This window comes from Ceratotherium simum, chromosome 20, assembly GCF_057802395.1.
Source record: "Ceratotherium simum simum isolate JZ-2026a chromosome 20, ASM5780239v1, whole genome shotgun sequence".
NCBI lineage: Eukaryota > Metazoa > Chordata > Mammalia > Perissodactyla > Rhinocerotidae > Ceratotherium > Ceratotherium simum.
Window position 1 is genome coordinate 50725177 of NC_141919.1, and position 11034 is coordinate 50736210.

The window sequence follows — 11034 nt, forward strand, 5'->3', positions numbered from 1 at the left end:
GCCCTAAATTCACCAGGGGCCATGCTGCCAAGCATGGGACTCAATTCTCCAGATGAAAAAGGTGATTAACAGGATTATTCATTATTAAAGGCTAGATATGAACCAAAGGGAAAAGAAAAAAACATCATCCAGGGGCGATTCAGTTAGCCTTACCATCCAACTTCCCAGCAACTGAGTCACAGTCTCTTTAGTTTCCGCCCTGCATCAGCAGGCTGTCTATTCAGAGTCCCTCAACATTCCTTGTATGTTTCTGACTCTGCTGTCGAACAGACACCCCTGCTTCCTTCCCATCAGTTGAAGCCCGTTCCTCCTCTGGGAAACCCTCTCTGAATACCCTAGCTATGAACGACTTCCTCCCATGAGTACTCCTGGTTGGCGCTACTAATGAGGCATCTATATTGTAATTAACTTTGCATGTGGCTATGTATCATATCCCAGCTAAGCTAAGCAGCGGTTGGGACCCATGTATTATATATGGTGTAGTGTTACACATTTTACAGAAAAAACTAGTACCTCATCTTCCTGGAACAATTTAATCAGGAGATGAAGGAAAATTTCCACCCTCCCTCCTAACACAGTATTTTTATATTAAGGGAATCATGAATATATTACAGTATAAAACGCAAAACACACAAGGATATTTAAGATATTCTTGGAACTTCAAAGAAATTTCACACTTGCTCAGTACTGTCCACTCGCTGAGTAGTCCTCTGCCATTAGGGGTATGTCAGTGAATAAGTTTGAGGAGTTCTTGGTATAATATAAAGGATTCTGACAAGAAATAAAGAAAACTGGGGCCCAAGCTTAACTCTCCACCTATCTCATAGAATCTCAGGCAAATCACTTCTCTCCTTTGGGTCTGTTTCCTCAACTATAAAAGGAGAAATGGAGGTCAGTGGTTAGGACTCTGTTACCTTTACAGTCCTTTCCAGGTGTCTGGGATTTGTTTTTACATCAATGCAACCCCACACAGGGTCTTGTATACATAGGAGTAATTCAATAAATGTTTTTTTTTTTTTTTTTTTAAAGATTTTATTTATTTTATTTTTCCCAAAGCCCCAGTGGATAGTTGTGTGTCGTAGCTGCACATCCTTCCAGTTGTTGTATGTGGGACTCGGCCTCAGGATGAACGGAGAAGTGGTGCCTCGATGCGCACCCGGGATCCGAACCCGGGCCACCAGCATCGCAGCGCGCGCACTTAACCACCAAGCCACAGGGCCGGCCCCTCAATAAATGTTTATGGATTTAATAAATGCAGACACAAACCACAAAGTTGTCCCACTACGTTCTAGCCAGTGAGATGCAGAATTACTCCAATTTCTCTCACATCAAAAACTGTCCCGGGGGCTGGCCTGGTGGCGTAGTGCTTTAGTTCGCATGCTCTGCTTTGGTTCAGATCCCGGGTGCGGACCTACGCACCACTTACCGAGCCATGCTGTGGCAGGCATCCCACATATAAAGTAGAGGAAGATGGGCATGGATGTTAGCTCAGGGCCAATATTCCTCAGCAAAAAGAGGAGGATTGACAACAGATGTTAGCCAAGGGCTAATCTTCCTCACACACACAAAAATACTGTCCTGATGAGAACACTACACCTAACATGTGAGAGGGACTGGTGGCCTCCACAGACCTAAAGTCAAACAAGGTCATTCAAGTGGAATCAGCAGTTTAAGAAGTCAAATGTTGCAGCCCAACCATAATCCTGGATTGAACTCAGCTGCCAGTTTTTTGTTTTTTTTTTTTGTGAGGAAGATCAGCCCTGAGCTAACATCCGATGCCAATCCTCCTCTTTTTTTTTCTTTTTTTTTTTTTTGCTGAGGAAGATTGGCACTGGGCTGACATCCATGCCCATTTTCCTCTACTTTATATGAGACGCCGCCACAGCATGGCTTGACAAGCAGTGCGTCGGTGTGTGCACTTAACCGCTGTGCCACCGGGCCAGCCCCCAGTTGCCAGTTTTGGGTCAGTTTCTTCCTTTTATCTCCTAGACCAGACCTTTATCTCCTAAACACATTAAGGGTCAGGCAGAAAAGCAATACTCCTAGATACCACCAGGAAAAGCTTGCATTTGTTTAAGTCTCATCTTGAATCAGACCCAGGCACTGCTCCCATTCCAACAGAAAAATGTCCATATGTCAGCTTGAGAAGAAGTAAAAACCTTTTTCTCTGACTGTAATGTATATCAAGGATCCAGCTGGGGAAAAAAGTCTCCAAGTACAGGAGTCAGTATGTTCCTCCTCTGTTCACTCTCCAATGCTCCAACCTTCAAACAGACTATCCTCGAAATAAAGGGCTCAGATCACTTAAGAGAAAAACTGCCCACCTCAAGCTTTGCAGTGGCTGTCAACTAGGAGCGTAATGTGTGAAAACGCACGCATGTGCACCTGAGTGTATACGTGCATGTGCCTGACTATCATTACTGCAGGGGAGGGGGAGTGGGGGGCATTGCTGGCATCTACAGAGCAGAGGCCAGGAATGAAAATATCTTGCGATATGAGGTCAAGTCCCAGACAATAAAGAAAGCACCAAAACACCATCAACATTCTTGTTGAGAAAAGCTGCCCTAAATAAATTCTTGAATCCCCCCATAGGACTGCTCCTCAGATCCTAACATTATTGACGATTAATTTCCTCACATGCAGAGGGTGAGCCAAAGTCTGCAATGCGCTACATGAAACGGGATTCCTGGGGCCCACACCTGTGCTAATCCAAGCAAGGCCTTCCCAAAGATGAAGACAAGGCAGAAAGGGGCAGGAAAAGCCAACTCTAGTACCATCACATATAAGAGGCATAAACTTATTCCTACTGCTCCTCTTCCTAAAGCCCATAACATCAACTAATTTTGCATAGAAGCTCAGAATTTGTGAAGCATTTCCACCATGATTTGCAATCTAGAAATACTTTTGCACATGTACCCCAGCAGAAGGAACTTGCCAACATAGCAGTTCTATCACTTCCACATCTAAAATCTTCTTCGCAAGAGTCAAATATTCTAAAAATAAGATAAAGACTAATTCTGGGATAAACCTGAACATTTCTTACTAGACAGAGAATAACCACATGCCATTTAAAAAATGGCTAATTAGCAGGTTACTATCCTAACTGCAAAATATAGATGGATTATACAGATAAGAATGCTGTTAACCTGAGATGTACACTTGGCCAGGCCCAAGGAATTCTGCAAGTATTTTAAAGCATTTACTAAAAGGTAATCCCTTTGGGAAAATAAAATAGTAAGACGAGGGGGAATGAATCAAAAATCTGATCAGAGCAAAACTCACACACTTCATCATATTTTGTTTCCCTGCTTCATGATTTCAGGAATCTGAGAATGTAAACTTAGGGATATAACAGTGTAGTTATTTTCCCAACCCTGATATCTACCATTCCACCCCATCCCCAAAATTAGGCTCCTCTTAGTTCTTCTTCCTCTCATCTGGCAGCAAATAGCAGCCTACACTCATCTTGTCTGCTTCATTATGATCCACCAAGTCTGTCTGTGAAGTCAGCAGTGTATCTCTGACCGTTACTTTGAGAGGCAGTGAGAAAAAGAAAAGCAGCCCTGACATCCGGGAGTTAGCCTGGTACTATCAGCTACGCCTTGATGTCTTGGTGAAAACAATTGATTTCACAGGAAATTTTCCTGTGAAAGTCCCCTTTCCTTAAGCCTTCCCCCAAATTACTCTTGTAAATCCTTTCTAACACCTTCCTACTGAGAGGCCCCATAGTTCCCTATGGTGTATGTTCTCCCTAGCTGCAAGGAGCAAGTTTATCTACTCCAGGCAAGTCCCTGGTAGTCTTTAGCTGGAGGGCATCAACAAATGGGAAATAAGAGCTCATGTCTAAAATTAAATACCTCAAACTCTGCATACATTATCCCTCTGCCTAGCACCATCCTTCTCTTCAAACTGCTTGCTCTCAAAATACCCCCTTTGCTGAATGTCTTGGTACTCTCCTGGTTTTCCTCTGACCTCCCTGCTCCCCGTGTAGCAGTTCTTCCTGCCCCACAAATGTAGGTGTTCTCCAAGGTTCTGTCCTTAGCCCCTCTTTCAACATCAATGGTTCTTATCCATTTTTGGCTCACAGTACTCCCTTTGAAAATCTAATGAAGGGCCGGCCCCGTGGCTCAGCGGTTAAGTGCGCGTGCTCCACTGCTGGCGGCCCGGGTTCGGATTCCGGGTGTGCACTGACGCACCGCTTCTCCAGCCATGCTGAGGCCGCGTCCCACATACAGCAACTAGAAGGATGTGCAGCTATGACATACAACAATCTGCTGGGGCTTTGGGGGGAAAAATAAATAAATAAATAAAATCTTTAAAAAAAAAAAGAAAATCTAATGAAAACTATGGACTGCTCCCCACACTGCCCTCCCCCTATCATGCCCAGAAAATACACATATAACGAAATTTTTGCAATTCTAGGGAAGGTTTATGAAACTTGAGAGTGCCTTCTCTACCCTCTCTCCCATGGTAATAGAACAATTTCAATAATTCCTTATACATATATGACTCTCAAACTCTTTAATCTTTACTGCTCTCCCAAACTTCAACTAATTGAAAACACAAAACTAAAATCATTTTCTTTTCAAATCTGCTCAATACTCACCCTGTCATCCTTCCAGTTACCTAGGTTCAAGACATCAGTATCAATTTTGATTTATTCCTCTGAACAGACTAAATCTGAGCATGTTGTCATCTACAGATTTTCCCTCTAAGATGTCTTATATCTGTCTCCTCACTCTCTCCCTGCCACTGTCCTGGTTTTACCTCTCATTACCCTGTCTACTCCTTAGCACTAGCATCCTATAACTGTTCTCCTCAAAGCATTACTCCAACCATGTCACTCCCTGCTTAAAATCCTTGGGCCTTGTCTCTTCATTGCTCACAGGACAAAATCTTAGCTCGACAGTCAAGGGCTTCCACAATTTGATCCTAATAAATCTTTCTAATCTTAATATCATAACACTCTTCCAGACACCTAAAGCTCTTGTCACACTAGATTCTTAATATCCTTTATAAACGGTTGATACTTTTCCCCACAAAAATCCAGATTTCCAGTTTCTCTTTAAAAAGAAAAATGAAAATCTATTAACACTAGGCCCCAATTCCTACATGGCTACAACTGGCTGGAGCCAAGAATGCCTTCTCTGGCTCTTTGCAGTCCCCACTACTTCTTTACTGCCTGTGCTTGGCTTATTTAGCTTTTCTATCTGGCTCTGTACACAACTTCAGTTTATAACTCTAAACCAGGAAAATATACCTACTCATCCTGGTTTCCAGACCCACATTCCAATTAAGGTTATACTCCCTCTCCTTCTTTAAATAATTCAGTAAAAATATGACCGTACTAACGTTATTAATGATTAAAAGATAAGTTGGCCATCCTTGCTGTTATTCCTGTGCTTACTATGCCCAGGGAATTCAGGGAGGTTGAATGACTGCCCCTAGTCTGAGTGTTAGCCCACAGCACAGGGCAATTCCCACTCCAGAATCAAGCTACAGAAAAGTTTACAAAATATCTCTGCTGCTTTTTTCAGAAGATGACCCACTGCCTCAGCAGAGGTTTCAATACTATGGTCTTAAGCCAAGTAACTTGGCAATGACCTGGCTCTTTAGTATTTGTGCACACTCAGTTAAATGCTGATTAATACCAACCCAGCCAAGAGAAAAACAACTTCTAACCTACAGATACAGGTTACTTTAGAATATAAATGGTTGTGGTATACTTTTCCTACCAAGAGAAAAACAACTTCTAACCTACAGATACAGGTTATTGTAGAATATAAATGGTTGTGGTATACTTTTCCTACTAAATATATTTAATTCATTTCATTGATGGTAAAATTTCAATATATCAAAACTTAATTTACTATTCAGAATCCAACATGAACTCCTCCTCCCCCCAAATCTTCACATGTTATCCAAAGACAGTTCTAATTATTTAAGCAATTTTCCTTTCTTTCAAACTGAGGGAATTCCCAGGGAGTGCCAAGAGCATTGGAAAAGGCTTTGGATTTATCATTACCACTACAGTTTTTCAGTAAGATATTGCTAACTTGACGTATTTCCCAAGATGTACCCAGCCACCACCTCAGCACCTGATATTACCACTCCCATTTTACAGATAGGAAAACAAAGGCACAGAAAATGGAATCATTTGCCAAACGTCACAAAGTTCAGAGAAGAGCAGTGTTCCTAGTTCCCTACTTTGGTTCTGGAAGCCAAGCAAAGGAAAACACTAACTATAGAAAGAAAACAAGGGGCTGGCCCAGTGACGCAAGCAGTTAAGTGCAAGTGCCCCTCTGCGGCAGCCCAGGGTTCGCCGGTTCGGATCCCGGGCGTTCACTGACGCACTGCTTGTCAAGCCATGCTGTGGCGGCGTCCCATATAAAGTGGAGGAGGATGGTCATGGATGTTAGCCCAGGGCCAGTCTTCCTCAGCAAAAAGAGGATGACTGGCAGATGTTAGCTCAGGGCCGATCTTCCTCACACACACAAAAAAAATTAAAAAAAAAAAAACATAAAAAAACAAAACAGATCCTATTTAAGGTCAGGAGGACATAGGAAGACAGAAAGAGGTAGGTATTAAGAGTAGGTTAAATTATTACTTAACGTTATTCTCACCTTCAAAACAGGGTCAATAAATTCAAGAAGCAGGAGACCATGATGATTCATTCAGTTTACAATTCAGCAGCATTTGCTGAGCAAAACACTATGACGGTATGTGCGGGGAGTGGAATGAATTCCTCCAAATGGGAGACTCTACTCCAAGTGACAACGATGACAGTTCTCTTACACCAGGAGTGGTGGCCTGAGAGACTAGTAGGAAAAGGAAGTTTTGTAGAGGCTTGCCACCACCACTTAGTTTTGAAAGGCTTCTGTATAACAATTGGCCTTCAACAGAAGAGGAAATGAAAGCTTGGCCCCAACCACCATACTATTTCCTTCCTTAAAACTCATGTTTAGGGCCCGGCCCCGTGGCTTAGCGGTTAAGTGCGCGCACTCCGCTACTGGCAGCCTGGGTTCGGATCCTGGGTGCGCACCGACACACCGCTTCTCCGGCCATGCTGAGGCCACGTCCCACATAGAGCAACTGGAAGGATGTGCAACTATGACATACAACTATCTACTGGGGCTTTGGGGAGAAAAAGGAGGAGGACTGGCAATAGATGTTAGCTCAGAGCCGGTCTTCCTCAGCAAAAAGAGGATTGGCAGGGACATTAGCTCACGGCTGATCTTCCTCATAAAAATAAAACAAAACAAAATAACTCATGTTTAAATCTTTGCCTTTGTAAACAAACACTTCTAGTGTTTAAGACTTTCTTGATGTAGGGCCAGCTGGTGGCGCAAGCGGTTAAGTGCGCGCGCTCTGCTGCAGCAGCCCAGGGTTCGCCAGTTCGGATCCCGCTACACACAGACACACTGCTTGTCTAAGCCATGCTGTGGCAATGTCCCATATAAAGTGGAGGAGGATGGGCATGGATGTTAGCCCAGGGCCAGTCTTCCCCAGCAAAAAGAGGAGGATTGGCAGATGTTAGCTCAGGGCCAATCTTCCTCACAAAAAAAAGACTTTCTTGATCTAGAGCAACTTTCTCTCTTTAACTGATCCAAGATGTCTTTCTGTTCAGGGTAAATTTACTCAGAAATTATGACATTACTTATCTATTCACATAGGATGAGGTAAAAATGGAGAGTGAATAGGCCTACAATTGATCTTTGCTCACACTTCATTTGGAACCATTTCCCACCTCCAGACCCTGCCTCTTTTCACTTGCCATTCCTCTGACATCATGCTATTCATGCCCTTCTGTTCCAATCATATCCACCATATCTAAATCATAGATTGACTTATTTTATCCATGCCTGTAACTGTGCTAGTTATCCAGCTTAGTGATCAATTTTTCCCTTCATTCACTTATTAACTGTCTTCTAAGTCATTCTATGTAAAAATACTCTGCTACTCATGTCATATTTAATTTTTCTCTCTTCTGAATCCTTTTCAGGAGGCCACTTTGCAAAGAGCAAACATTTACCTCCTGAAATATACCACCAGACACACATTCCCTGCCCTTTCTACATATGCCCTTAGGCTAGAAGACAACACCTAGGTTTTCACTATCATGTATCCTGAACAATGCCTTGAGCATTATTCTTTCCTAAGTCTTTCCTCTGAGGTCTCTAACTTAAAAAAAAAAACATAAAAAGATGAAGCCAAAAAAAAAAAAAACCTCTAGAAGCAGTGGCATATCCACATGGCAAGAGACCTAAAGAAATAGACTCCTCTGAAGATTTATCAGAAAAAAAATGTGGAAGTGGGAAAAGGAGCAGAAAAAGAGAGGAAGAAGTCATTAACAGATAGGAGGGAATGGAAAGGAGAGTAAGGCAATTTCTTCCTAAAGAAACTGATGGGGGAAATGCGCAGTGAGAGGTTCTAGTGCCTGTGGAGCCATATATCCAGGACCTAGGAAAAAGTTCACACCCCCCGGCACACTTACCGTGTTGCATTTTGTGCCGCACACCACTTGCCTGTGATTCAGCCACTGAGACGCAAACACTTTATTAAGGGTCCCAAGGTGAAACTCTCTCTCTTTCAGGAGACTGGGAAGTTGCTGTGCTGCATAACCATGCAACACTCGAGAGTAGTTGGTTTCATTCTGCAGCCTGACTTCTCGGTTCTTCAGGTAGTACACTAAGGATCTCTTCACTGGGGGGAGTCTTTTCCTTTTGTGAAGGGAGTGCTCCCAGCCAAACTGTGGAAAGCAACATTAGAAATCAAGGCTTTGGCTACCTTCCTTCAGAACAAGGGATCCTACTGTATTAGAGAAATCACCAAGAACTCTTCCTGCAGGATTTACATACAACACAAATACAAATACAACAGAACAGGAATCTCAATCCAGAAAGTCCAGTTTAACTCCTCCAACACCGAAAAGATACTGCGTGTAGTCAAACCTACCCATGAGAAGGAAGGGCTGAAAGACAAGGGAATGGAAGCAGAAAAGAGGACAAAAGGTATACTAGGCCTTTTAGGAGTGAGGAACTCAGATCCCCTAAAGCTATCCTTAATAAGGAAAGGAATGAGAGGCGAACGATTACCATAACGACCTGGGCTGCATCTCTACCCAGCTCCCTTTTCCCTCTCAGCATGTACTCCCCGAGGAGCATGGAGGGTGCAGCCCAAGGAGCCAGACTGGGGTCCCAGATCTTCCAGGGATGCACTATCAATGGCCGCCCCCTGTCACCAGGCCCGCGCCCCAGGCAGTTACAGAATTCGAAAAACCAAACACCAACGGAGCGGTAGGCGCGGGAAATCAGAGTGCGAATACGCGTCCAACAAGTTCTTCCCCTCCAAAGACGGCGGCATAGGGATGATACCTGGGAACTGCTGCTTCTTCTAGGGGTCTAAGTGCCAAAAGGCCCAGCTCAAGGCTTGGGCATCCACAGGGAGACTCTCCTATATGAGGGACGCAATCATCCCCGCTTCCCAGTGCCCCTGGAAGGCGGACTTCACTCTCCCTCTCCGTCTCTTCCCGGAGGTTTTGTTCCCGATTCCCGTGGGCTTGGGTTTCCCTTCCTCCAAAGCGCAGATTCTGGTTTCTCTTCAAGCCCCATTCCCGGCTGCAGGCCTCCCGCGGAATATGCCCCATTTTCAAGTCCCCTTTTAGCTACTCACTCCTCCAGCCTATCTGCTCTCCAACGAGCTCCTGAGGGCCCAGCCCTGACCCTAGAGGTCGGGGCTCCGCTCTTGCTCCCCACCCCCCCACCCCTACCCCGACTACAGACCTTGGACCCCGGTTCCGGTTCCCTGATCAGCGAACCCTCTCTCTCTTTGGGTGCCTCGGTCTTATCACCCGGGGCCCGGCCTCTCAGCCCTCACCTGTGGGCCCTGAGCGTCGCTCCCAGCTCCCGGTGAGGCGGACGCTTTCCGCTTCCTGCTAACTGCTTTCCGGGCCATAGTGGGCAGCGCCGCCGCGGCCCCGCAGCCACATGGGGCAGGGGAAGCAAGCGGGAGCAGGACTGCGGGTCATATACTGGGCCCCGGGACCGCGCACCTTAGTGTGCCCTGCCCGGAAAATAGCCCGGACCCGGGGCGGCAGTAGAAAAACGGGGGACAGGCAGAAGGGAAGGAGGGAGGACCGAGGTCGGGAAAGGGAAAGGGAAAGGGATGAAGAGGCAGGAACGAGAAGCTTTCGGACCACCGAGTCTGGAAAGGACGGCGAGCGGATAGAACCAAAACACCCCACCCCTCCTCTTCTCCCGCGCTCCGTCACCCATGCGCAGCCGCACTTCGCAGCGCGTCGCCGCGGAGACGCCGCCGGGACTAGAGGGGCGGGGTTTAGGGCTGCCAGGAGAGTTCGCGGCTGTTGCTCAGTCGCCGCCCGCCTTTTTCCAACGGTCATGGGGCGGCCGCTGGAGATGGGCGAGTGGGGCCGAAGCCATCTGGATTCTGGCCGCTGAGCTCGGACCCCGGCCCACGCCTCCGGAGGCACCCGGAAGTGAGGACGATAACCCCGCATGGAGAGGGAATCCCTCCCAGCTCACGCCTCTACCCGGCAGCCGACGCTGCTTATCTCCCCCGGAGAGCGGCTCCCCTCCCCGAAGCTATCAAAACCGAGCGCTGGCGCCAAGGGCTGGACGCTGTGGGAGGAGGCAGAACCTCCTCTCCCCAGCCCCGCAAGGTGGAGTCGGGCCCGGGATCCCCGCCCGCATGGCCAGACTCGCGCACTGCGGAGAACCCGCCCTGCCCGGCACGACCAGCGCTCCCCCCACCACCCTCCTACCCCGTCCTTCGGCCGCCCCCGGGCCTCCGGCCGCCCTCTCCTCACCCCTGGGGAGCCCTCTGGCCCCATTCGCCACTCAGTCTCCCTCCCTCCCTCTGCTGGCCTCCTTCCCGGCCTGACCCTCTCTCCTGCCCTAATCTCAGCAGCCCCTCGGTCACCTTTCCCTTAGCTGCTGCGACCTCGCCTCCCTTGAGATTCCCATGACCAGCCAGCCACACTGTCTGGTGCCTTATGAGCTAGGCCTCACGCCCTAA

At 46.7% G+C, this 11034-nt stretch overlaps 1 protein-coding gene across 1 annotated transcript in view; it reads right to left on the reverse strand.

Annotated features, from left to right (window-relative positions):
- Positions 1-10272, reverse strand: part of DCAF12 (DDB1 and CUL4 associated factor 12) — a 34594-nt gene extending 24322 nt beyond the window's left edge. Inside the window, exons 1-2 of the mRNA XM_004428353.3 lie at positions 9877-10272; positions 8495-8749 (exon numbers count right to left, since the gene is read on the reverse strand). Coding sequence (XP_004428410.1) covers positions 8495-8749; positions 9877-9954 — 333 coding nt within the window. The 5' untranslated portion in view covers positions 9955-10272. The remainder of the gene's footprint in view (positions 1-8494; positions 8750-9876) is intronic.
- Positions 10273-11034: the final 762 nt, after the last annotated feature.